This window comes from Strongylocentrotus purpuratus, unplaced genomic scaffold (assembly GCF_000002235.5).
Source record: "Strongylocentrotus purpuratus isolate Spur 01 unplaced genomic scaffold, Spur_5.0 spur5_scaffold_6, whole genome shotgun sequence".
Classification (NCBI taxonomy): domain Eukaryota; kingdom Metazoa; phylum Echinodermata; class Echinoidea; order Camarodonta; family Strongylocentrotidae; genus Strongylocentrotus; species Strongylocentrotus purpuratus.
The window spans coordinates 17,380,392-17,390,692 of NW_022145612.1; the positions used below are offsets into that span (position 1 = coordinate 17,380,392).

Sequence of the window (10,301 nt, forward strand, 5' to 3'; positions counted from 1 at the left end):
CCACCATTCATCTACCATAGAACCACCATTCATCTACCATAGAGTCACCACTCATCTACCATAGAGCCACCATTCATCTACCATAGAGCCACCATTCATCTACCATAGAGCCACTATTCATCTACCATAGAGCCACCATTCATCTACCATAGAGTCACCACTCATCTACCATAGAGCCACCATTCATCTACTATAGAGCCACCATTCATCTACCATAGAGCCACCATTCATCTACCATAGAGCCATCATTCATCTACCATAGAGCCACCATTCATCTACCATTCACTACCATTCAAAATATGCAACAAAATGTTACGCTTAATTGTAGCATTTTGAAATGGTATATTCAGAATGGTAGTTTGGATCTTGATCTATGGTTAGCAGAATGGTGGCTGTAGTGCGTTCTATAGTTAACAGAATGGTGACTATATAATATATTGAATTTTTGAGAAATCTAAACTTAAATGTTAACTTACAATACACACATGATGCTTATTAAAAAAATGAATTGAATGAAAGTGGCAGGATGTATTTGGTTTATATCAAAAGTTGTATGCATGTACATATGCTAAAAACTAAAATAAAAGGCAAGTAAAAATATATATCACTTAAACATGTACACTACAAACTAAAATGAAAGGCAAGTTCGTAATTGCAACACATATTACTTGGACTTATTCTACTAAGATGTAATAAATACCCACATATTTATCACCCTAGTTCCTCTAAATAATCAGCAAGTTAAAAAGAAACAACTAAAATGTCATATACAGTGTGTACGTAAACATGACTAAAATGAAAGACAAGTTAAAAATATATAAACATGTACAATAAAAACTAAGGCACTGAGTTGCAGCACAGGATTGTTCTAAAACATTGTATGAACATGTTCAATAAAAACTCAAATAAAAGGCAAGTTCATAATTGCAACACATATTACTTGGACTTATTCTACTAAGGTGTAATAAATACCCACATATATATCACCCTAGTTCCTCTAAATATCTAAAATGTCATATATAGTGTGTATGTAAACATGACTAAAATGAAAGGCAAGTTAAAAATATATAAACATGTACAATAAAAACTAAGGCACTGAGTTGCAGCACAGAAATATTCTAAAACATTGTATAAACATGTACAATGAAGTTCAAGTCAAAGAGGTTGTATGTGAGTTCGAAGAGGAGCAGAAAAGACAAGCCTTGCTGCTCATTTTTGGAGTCTCTGAAGGCGATCAAGGTCCCTCTGGCTGAGAACACTGAAGACCCAACCCTTTCTATACTCAAACTGTTTACATGATTTTGATAGACCCTCTGTGTCAAACAATCTCCCCTGTATCGATCGGTATCACTACCCCCACCCCATGATTCGATGTGTAACCTCGTCTATGCCATGTTCCATCGTAGGGCACTGCCACGTCCATATAATCATTTTCCCTGATGGTCAGATCCTTGTCCATGGCCCTTTGACGTAGGCATGCTGCCACCTTCTTCTTCTGATCCTTACTGGTCTGCAAAAAAAAAAGAGTTTGTAATAAATAACAAGTAAATTTCAAGTTCCCTCAGGCCCCTTACTTATTAGACCCTATTACAAATATTTAGATTTGATTAATTTTCATCCCTTGATTTGACAAGAAGGGATATTGATGTACATGTATTATACTGTCTATCGACCATAACTAAGAAATAAAAATATGTTTGGATTAAATGTACGTACAGCTAAGATAATGTAATGAAGAAAACACAAGGCTGGTGACTAACCTCTTGGGATAAGGAAGATAAAGTGGCTATGTGCCTGTTGTAGCTAGGGGCTTCGACTAGTGGGGCTGTTCCGAGGATGGTCAGCAAGTCGCACAAGCTATCCCGTGCCAAACCAACCTCCGTTGCTGCCAGAGTAGCTCTGCGGTTTATTTCTGCAGACTTTCCACGTCCTTCGCATTCATTTTCTGATGAAGAGAATGTCCTCTCCTTCTTGCAAATGAAGCAACCAAGGACCATGGCGCAGTTCAACCCATTCCTCTTTGACAAATTCTCCAGAGGAATGAGATGCCCTGTAAAAGATATCAAAAACACTTTATGGAACAGGGAAAATATTTTGAAAAGCACAATCCCCAAATAATAAAGTGCTAGTTATGACATACATGTAGTATATTACACAAATACACATTTTCACAGATTTCACGACAATTCCGATGCCCCCACTTCGATTTACCATAGAGTAAAGGAGGGGTTTTTCGGCCACTTAAGACAAAATCCTATTTTTTGGACTCTTTACTTCCTATATTTATTATCATTTCTTGTTCAAATCATGAAGCAAATACTATTATTATTTAAACAAAGAAAGAATCCCAGAAAAAAAATCATGAATTACCATGACAACATTCATTTCCATTTTCACTGTTTCGGAAGTAGTTTTCGGCCTAGCGAGGCAGTTTTCGGCCGCATGTACAAAGTCAATAGGAAGCAAGCAAGCGCGCCATGCGTTTCCCCACTGATCTATAGCACTAGCGGCCGGAGCACGTATCCCAAGCCGGAGCTTCCCGTGCCGAAAACTACCTCTGCGGTGATCAGAAATTGGAATCTGAATTGGACAGAGATATCGTGTGTGCTGTGCGGTATCAGGCTGCATTGATTAAATACATGCGATGAGATACTTTTGAGCTTGCGACTCACACAAAATCGGACTCTAAATCTGAAAAATAATTGAAATAAAGCTCATTTTATGGTACCCATATTTCTTACACGCGTAAGATACTTAATTTTTCAGATTCAGGGAGCGGGACTACCGATTACATCGCTAAAATGTGATTTTTTTAGGATATATTTTCCATTGCAAATGTGGTTCTTCAGTGACTCTGGCATGGTATGGTATGTGTGGGATATATGATATGCTATTATGCGATGGATTTTAAAGGGATTTTACCATGCATCCAACGGATCGGCCGAAAACTGGTGATGGTCGATTACCCCCTCCTTTACTCTATTCTTAATCATTTGATTTGGCTTTTTGAGCCATTCACCCCTTGAGCATGCAATACAATCTCAAAGTAACAGTTTGCAAACTAAAAATATTGTTTGATAGTAAGTACATACCTCCCAGACACACGTGAGCCTTTTGCAAAGCAGCTGCAAGTTGTGGGCCACTAATGACGCGGATCTTCACATGTGGGACCAGGGCCAAAAATAGGGCTGTCCAAACACTTATTCAGGGAAAGCTTCCTCGATCTCTGAATTAGCTGTTAGTTCTTCTGGCACCTCTCCAGCATTCATGTTACTCTTCTGTAATATCTGGTATTGATCTCCTTTGAACACCTTCCTCTTCCTCACATATTTTGGAGTTTTGCGAAGCATTTTCAGTGAGTAGAAATTGGAGACCAACGGCTAGAAGAGTTATTCAAATCTTGGGCACAAGGTGGCAGCAAACAGCCCTTGTTATCTACTTTCTGCTGATATACATTACTTGTTACAATTTGGTTTAGAATTTTTTATTTAATGATTTCTTTAATTGATTGAGACTAATTGAGTGCAAACAGAGGCAGTGGAGCGACTTCCAAAGTGGGGGGGGGGGGGGGGGGGGGGGGGGACCAACAAAAAGGGCACTTTCTGGAGAAAATAAATAGGGCACCTACAAAGGGAAATCTCAAAGCGAAAATATATATTTTTAAAAAAAACATTTGTATATACCCCCTATATTGTGAATACATTATCAGGGATGATTTCAATATTTTTTTTATCTTTATAAATAAGATTTGTGAGGTCACAGTGCGAAAAATTACATCAATTATAAAGAAGAAAAACCCAATCCTGATGGGTTTATTACATTATCATAACAGAAGACTGAAAAGACCTTTGATAAGTACCATAATTATAACATCTAGAAATGCAAGTGTGCTTTCGGTGATATTGCTCTTAGTAGCTAGAAATTAGGGGCACGTGATGAGAGGAAAAGGGGACACTTATCGAAAAGGATGACACTTATTAGAAAAAAAAGGAGCACATGTCAAATTACAACGGGTAATTATCAGAAGGTGAAAATGGGGCACGTATCATTGTTAAAGGGTAATTATCTGAGGTGAAAAGAAAAGGGGCACTTATGAGAATGAAAAAGGGGCACTAATAATAAGGGGAAATGTTCATTTGTTGTACGAAAAGGGGCACCGATCAGTTTTTAATAGGGGCATTTAATACGAGGGGAAGGGGGGATTTATGAGAAGGGGGAAGTGCAGGCTATTATTAAAAAGAAAAGAGGCACATGTCAAGATAAACGGGGCACTTATGAGAGATGAAAAGGGGGTAATTATGGGAAGGGGATGGGGCACTTAAAAGAAGGAAAAAGAGCATTTATTAGGAAGGGAAGGGGGCATTTATGATAAAGGGAAGGGGCTCTCTTTTAAATGGGGCAAAATAAAAGGAGCAGTTATTGAAGATGAAAAGAGCACTTATCAGGAGGAAAAGGGACACTTGTCAAAATAAAACGAGTACCTCTCAGAATTTAATAGGGTCATTTACTAGAGATGGAACGGGACTATGAGAATGAAGAGGGACTTAAGAATGAAAAGTAACTGTTTTGATAGATGAAAAAGGGGCATTTATGATAAAGGGAAGGGGCTCTCTTTTAAATGGGGGCACTTGTTAGAAAGGAAAGGGGGCACATGTGAAAATATAAGGTGCGCTTATCTGAGTTAAACAAGGGGTAGTTATTAAAAGGGGAAAGGCCCCTCTCAGATTTGAATAGGGAAATTATCAGAGGTGAATGGGGCACTTATCAAAAGTGAAAAGGGGCACTTCTCGTATCTGAAAAGGGGCACTTACTAGAGATGGAAAAAGGGCACTTAAGAGAATGGAAAATGGACACTTATTGCAAAGGAAAACCGGAACTTATCGAAGGAAAAGGGGCACTTAAAAAAAAATAATAGGGGCACTTTTTAAACTAAAGGGGCCCTTTTTAAACTAAAGGGGCCCTTTTTATGTAAAAAGTGCCACGTTAGAGCCACCATGGAGTCACTAACCACTAGAAATATATCATAAAGTCATCATCCACCATAGAGCTACTGCTAAAATATCTAAACCACAGGGATATACCATTCAACGGAAATACCATATAATATACTCTACCATATATCATACCGTAGAAATACCATACACCATACCCCGGCCCCCCCCCCCCCACTCAGTGTTATTTAGGGTACGCATATGCTCGTTCCCTCTTTTTGAAAGCACCCCCTATCTGAGGACTGCCAACATTTTCAAACCCCCTTTTGAAGACCCCCCTAAATCAGGAAAAATGCTCAATGTACCCCCTAAATTCGGAATAATTTCTCAGGAGTCCAAAGAAATGAGAGAAAAAAAGAAAAAACACCCCCTTTTTAAAGAAATCTCCGGGTGAAAAGTCAAATACACCCCTTTTTTTTTACAATTTTCAGGCCGGACTTTGTCGCACGAAAAGTACCCCTTTACCGGACATTTTGGCAACACGCATGCGGTCATTCCGACCCCTGAGTGGGGGGGGGGGGGGGCCGGGCACCATACAGCCACCATGGAGCTACCATAGATCTACCATTCACTTTAGAGCCACCATAGAGTCACTAACCACCATTAATATACCATAAAGTCATCATCCACCATAGAGCTACCACTGAAATATCCTCCACCATAGGGATACCATTCAACAGAAATACCATAGAAATATATTCTACCATATAACATACCGTAGAAATACCATACACCATACAGCCACCATAGAGCTACCATAGATCTACCATTCACTTTAGAGCCACCATAGAGTCATATAACCACCATAGATATACCATAAAGTCATCATCCACCATAGAGCTACCACTGAAATATCCTCCACCATAGGGATACCATATTCAACAGAAATACCATAGAAATATATTCTACCATATAACATACCGTAGAAATACCATACACCATACAGCCACCATAGAGCTACCATAGATCTACCATTCACTTTAGAGCCACCATAGAGTCACATAACCACCATAGATATACCATAAAGTCATCATCCACCATAGAGCTACCACTGAAATATCCTCCACCATAGGGATACCATTCAACAGAAATACCATAGAAATATATTCTACCATATAACATACCGTAGAAATACCATACACCATACAGCCACCATAGAGCTACCATAGATCTACCATTCACTTTAGAGCCACCATAGAGTCACATAACCACCATAGATATACCATAAAGTCATCATCCACCATAGAGCTACCACTGAAATATCCTCCACCATAGGGATACCATTCAACAGAAATACCATAGAAATATGGTCTACCATAATATATCATAGAAATACCATACACCATACAGCCACCATAGAGCTACCATAGATCTACCATTCACTTTAGAGCCACCATAGAGTCACATAACCACCATAGATATACCATAAAGTCATCATCCACCATAGAGCTACCACTGAAATATCCTCCACCATAGGGATACCATTCAATAGAAATACCATAGAAATATAGTCTACCATATAATATCGTCGGCCTTATGCCAAAAGGGCCTTAACCCGATTTTGGGGGTTATTGAGTTATTAACATCACCTTGTAGATTTCATCATTCTCTTTAAAATGATGTGCTTCACTTGTTGAAATTCGATTTATTTATGAAGATAATTATGAATTTCAAAAGGGCCTTAACGCGTATCTCATCTTTTTCCTTACGCCAAAAGGGCCTTAACCTACACGGATGATCCATTTGCGTTAGGAGGGCCTTTCTGGCAAACCAAAGGTGTTGCGAAACAAGAAAATTTCCTTATGCCAAAAGGGCGCTAACAATGCGCGCGTACGCGCGCATAGTTACGCGCATAGTTACGCGTACGATTAAGATAAAAGGAAAGAAAGAAGAGGAAAAAGAATAAGAAAAGAGGGAAACAGGGGCGAAGGGCTCTTGCCTCCTCCCCCCCCCCCCCGCCAAAAAATAAATAAGAGAGAGAGAGAGAGAGAATCTGTTCTGATCCTGGTCCTGATCCTCAAGAGGGATATAAAGATGACCAATAAGAACGTTATCGTTCGAGAGAGAGTGTTTGTTGCTTCTAGAACATTTTAGAATTAAGTCCCATCACCTTGCAGTTGTGGGGAGGGACTATGATTATATTACCCCCTCGGATAGCTTCCCAGAGTCTGGCTTTGAAGGTTTCGACTGCGTCGCAGGCAAAGATGCTGGGGGGTGTGGGGGTGCGACACCCCCCCCCCCACCTGTCAGGATATTGTCGGTAAAATTGCGCTGCCGTCGGGAAAAAAGAGAAAAGGGGGAAGGGGAAAAAGAGAGTAAAAGGGAAAGAAAAGAAAAAAAGAAAAAGAAAAGAAAAAAAGAAAAGAAAGGAAAGAAAAGAGAAGAAAAGAAAGAAAGAGAAAAACGAAAGAGAGGGAGAATAGGAAAGAAAGGAGGCAAGAGCCCTTTGCCCCCGTTACCCTCTTTTCTTCTTCTTCTTCCTCTTCTTTCTTTCCTTTTATCTTCTCTTTCCCTTTCCTTCTCTCTCTCTCTCTCCTATTTATTTTTTGGCGGGGGGGGGGAGGGAGGAGGCAAGAGCCCTTCGCCCCCGTTTCCCACTTTTCTTCTTCTTCCTCTTCTTTCTTTCCTTTTATATTTTCTTTCCCTTTCCCTTCTCTCTCTCTCTCTCTCTCTCCTATTTATTTGTTGGCGGGGGGGGGGGAGGCAAAAGCCCTTTGCCCCCGTTTCCCTCTTTTCTTCTTCTTCCTCTTCTTTCTTTCCTTTTATCTTCTCTTTCCCTTTCCCTTCTCTCTCTCTCTCTCTGATTTATTTTTTGGCGGGGGGGGGGCAAGAGTCCTTCGCCCCCCCCGTTTCCCTCTTCTCTTCTTATTCTTCTTTCTTTCCTTTTATCTTCCCTTTCCCTTTTTTCCTTCTCTCTGTCTCCCCAATCAACATAGTAATAACGAAAGAGACCACTCTGTAATCAAGACCATTCCATTTTATTTAATACATTTTCGATATACTTAGATTGGCAACTATTACCTTCTGTCCGAGATCCTCATTTTAAACGACTGATGCGAAAGACTAGTCGACGCACCCTTTCGAGAAAAGCCCCCCCCCCCCCCCGCTTTTATCGAAAGGGTGTGTTAAAACGGTACTCCGCTCTCAACGCATCCTTTCGAGAAAAGGCCCCCCTCTTTTATCGAATGGGTGCGTTGAGCACACCACACCGCGCCGCACCGCACCGCACCCTTTCGATGAAAGCCTACCGGTATATATAAAAAGAGAGAGAGAGAGAGAGAAGGAAGGAAAAGGGAAAGAGGAGAGCTAAAAGGGAACAAAAAAGAGGAAGAAGAAAAAAAAGAAAAGAAAAGGGTGAAAAGAAGGGAAGATCAGTTGCTGTTAATCATGCAACAACGTGCGGAGCGGGGTCGGGGCCGAAAGGCCCTTGCCCCCTCCCCGGGCAACCTAAAAGAGAGAGAAGGAAGGGAAGGGAAAGGGAAACAGGAAAGAAAGGGAAAGAAAAAATGAGAAAGAAGAAAGGTAGGGGAGATCAGTTGCGACTTTTTCCCGCCAACAAGGTGTAATTAGGGGGGGGGGGGGTGGGCACTGGCGTACTGATAGGAAGGGGGGCGGCTTTGGGGAAATAAAATTTAAACGTGGTTTATTACTAATTCCATTACGGTGGTTTACATCATGCTAAAATGACATAATTTTCCGAGATTTGTCCTCACTTTTTCGTAAATTAATTATACTTTTGTATGCGTTTGTTGGAAAATTCCTAAATTTACAGCCAGGCAAGAAATAGGCTTCTTGAGATGCCTACATGTCAGGGCCCGCGCAACGACGGGGATTGGGAGCCTCGAGCCCCCCCCCCCGGCCCCCCCCCCTCCCCACTTAAAAAAAAAGTATATTAAGGAGAAATAGAAAGAAAGAGAGCAAGAAAGAAAAAATAGTTAACTGCCAGTGTCACAAAATAATGAGGTATCAAAATATGCTCTTCTGACCGTGATTAAATGCATATAAAACCCCTAAGCTTTCGGGGGCTCTTCCCCCTGGATTCCATCTAGGGCCCTAAGGCGGGCCCTTAGATGCTCATCTGACGGTAATTGATTGCCTTAAACCCCTGAGATTCCAGGGGCCGAGAGGTGGGGGCGGTCCTCCCTAAAACGCCGGCCCAAAAAACAAAAACAAAAAAATAAGAGAGAGGAGCAAAAAGGAAGAGGACGTAGGACGAAAAAGAAGCAGACAAAGAACCTTTTTGGTTCCAGACAAGGATTAAAATAAGAGTCGAGAACGGTACAACGAATCGTCTTCTTTCTCTTATGATTTAATGAATAGTAAAAGCTTTCGCGCTTCGCGCAGGAGGGGGGGGGGGGACTGAATTCAGACGAGGATTAAGAGACGAGAACGGTACAACGAATCATCTTCTTTCTCTTAATGAAACTCCAAAGCTTCCGCCCTTAATTCCTAGAGGAGCTAGGGAGGGGGAAACTCGCCCCTCCCTGTATACCCATCCCCTCTTACGTCACTGCTGGTCACCATTAGGGACTTTTAGATTGAGTGGACGAGAACACGACGAACGCCGACTGATCACGCATGTCAACGTACTTAACTGCCCATGTTGACTACAATTAGAAGTCTTTTAGATTGCACTCGACGATATACATGCATGTAGGAAGAACCACTATGAACATCACGGACAAAGAGAGAGGACAAAATAATCAGTTCCTCATTCCAACCTCAACAAAAGAACATCCCTTCTCTGCTATTATGTAAAAATGTGTAGAACAGGTGAATATGCATGTAACACCTGTTCTACACATTTCTACATAATAGCAGGGAAGGGATACCCAGGGAGGTGAGACTACTCACATGCCCTGGTCTACCTGAGGAACTGTATATTTTATGCGTACGCGGCATACTAGTACCTTGAGCATATAAACCTATGAATATGACGGACAAAGAAAGCGGACAATATATATTGTTCCTCAGGTAGACAAAGGAACATCCCTTCACTGCTATTTTGTAAAAAGTGAATATGCATGTGACACCTGTTCTACACATTTTTACATAATAGCAGTGAAGGGATGTTCCTTTGTCTTCCTGAGGAACTGTATATTTTGTCCGCTTTCTTTGTCAGTCATATTTATAGTGAAAGGCGCTATATGTATGTGTGTATGTACTAGATTTAGGAAAATCACGGTCGACGCATTCTCGATCCCCGACTGAGACGACGTAACGCATGCGCAGTGCCATAAAATGACGCCACACGTTGCAGTCAAAGCTGTCGCACATCTAAAAGTCCCTATTACGTACCAATATTTGGTT

The 10,301-nt window shown here is 41.0% G+C and overlaps 1 protein-coding gene across 1 annotated transcript; it reads right to left on the minus strand.

Annotated features, from left to right (window-relative positions):
• Positions 1-508: 508 nt before the first annotated feature.
• LOC105445197 lies at positions 509-3,558 on the minus strand. The gene is made up of 3 exons (XM_030973184.1): positions 3,093-3,558; positions 1,761-2,050; positions 509-1,510 (listed from the first exon to the last, which is right to left on the minus strand). The coding sequence occupies exons 2-3, from the start codon at positions 1,995-1,997 to the stop codon at positions 1,319-1,321; spliced, it is 429 nt and encodes a 142-aa protein (XP_030829044.1). The 5' UTR covers positions 1,998-2,050; positions 3,093-3,558; the 3' UTR covers positions 509-1,318.
• Between the last annotated feature and the right edge of the window lie 6,743 nt (positions 3,559-10,301).

Coding starts and splice junctions, on each gene's coding strand:
- LOC105445197 (XM_030973184.1), bottom strand. CDS start 1,997: ATGGTCCTTGGTTGCTTCATTTGCAAGAAGGAGAGGACATTCTCTTCA. Junction 1,511..1,760: donor TATCTTCCTTATCCCAAGAG/GTTAGTCACCAG, acceptor TTTTTTTTGCAG/ACCAGTAAGGATCAGAAGAA.